The 1,505-nt window shown below is 46.6% G+C and overlaps 1 protein-coding gene across 1 annotated transcript in view; it reads right to left on the reverse strand.

The window, feature by feature from the left end:
- Positions 1 to 148: 148 nt before the first annotated feature.
- The window catches only part of LOC112142327 (immunoglobulin superfamily DCC subclass member 3-like), a gene marked incomplete at its 3' end in the record, with an annotated part of 10,972 nt that continues 9,615 nt past the window's right edge, over positions 149 to 1,505 (reverse strand). Inside the window, exon 4 of the mRNA XM_036211218.1 lies at positions 149 to 300. Coding sequence (XP_036067111.1) covers positions 149 to 300 — 152 coding nt within the window. The remainder of the gene's footprint in view (positions 301 to 1,505) is intronic.

Here is a 1,505-nt window from a genome sequence, read left to right on the forward strand (position 1 = left end):
AACCAGGCCTACAGTCTCCTTCAGGCTGCTTTATATGCTGTCATTCTGATACTGAAGTCACAGCTGTTGTTTCTCTGCCCCCCCCCAGTTATTCATCTTCAGGACCATTAGGGTCGACCAGGCAAACTTCACTCAGTGTGTGTCTCACGGCAGCTTCAGTCACCGCTGGCAGGAAACGGTTTACAACATGTTCCACTTCGTCACTCTGTACGTTGTCCCCCTGCTGGTGATGAGCTGCTGCTACAGTCGCATCCTGCTGCACATCCACCAGCAGCACCTGAGGGACAAAGGTAACCACACCTGGAAAAGACCAGCATCAGTACTGTGACACACCTGCAACAAGATGAAAGGCTTGACCCAAACAAGAACACACCTTTGTAACGTGACTGTGGCGCACCTTAAACATAACCGTAAAACACCTGTAACATGACAGTGACACACCTGAGACATGATTGTGACACACCTGTAAGATGACTGATACACCTGTAAGATGACTGTGACACACCTGTAAAACACCTGAGACATGACTGTGACACACCTGTAAGATGACTGTGAGACACCTGTAACATGACTGTGACACACCTGTAAGATGACTGATACACCTGTAAGATGACTGTGACACACCTGTAAGATGACTGTGACACACCTGTAAGATGACTGATACACATGTAAGATGACTGTGACACACCTGTAAGATGACTGTGACACACCTGTAAAACACCTGAGACATGACTGTGACACACCTGTAAGATGACTGTGACACACCTGTAACATGACTGTGACACACCTGTAAGATGACTGATACACCTGTAACATGACTGTGACACACCTGTAAGATGACTGATACACCTGTAAGATGACTGTGACACACCTGTAAGATGACTGTGAGACACCTGTAACATGACTGTGACACACCTGTAAGATGACTGTGAGACACCTGTAAGATGACTGTGACACACCTGTAAGATGACTGACACACCTGTAAGATGACTGTGAGACACCTGTAACATGACTGTGACACTCCTGAGACATGACTGTGACACACCTGAGACATGACTGTGACACACCTGTAAAATGACTGACACACCTGTAAGATGACTGTGACACACCTGTAAGATGACTGTGAGACACCTGTAACATGACTGTGACACACCTGTAAGATGACTGGCACACCTGTAAGATGACTGTGACACACCTGAGACATGACTGTGACACACCTGTAACATGACTGTGACACACCTGTAAAACCCCTGTAAGATGACTGTGACACTCCTGAGACATGACTGTGACACACCTGTAAGATGACTGACACACCTGTAAGATGACTGTGACACACCTGTAAGATGACTGTGAGACACCTGTAAGATGACTGACACACCTGTAAGATGACTGTGACACACCTGAGACATGACTGTGACACACCTGTAACATGACTGTGACACACCTGTAAAACACCTGTAAGATGACTGTGACACTACTGAGACATGACTGTGACACACCTGTAA

The sequence above is a fragment of the Oryzias melastigma genome, unplaced genomic scaffold (genome assembly GCF_002922805.2).
Source record: "Oryzias melastigma strain HK-1 unplaced genomic scaffold, ASM292280v2 sc01182, whole genome shotgun sequence".
NCBI lineage: Eukaryota > Metazoa > Chordata > Actinopteri > Beloniformes > Adrianichthyidae > Oryzias > Oryzias melastigma.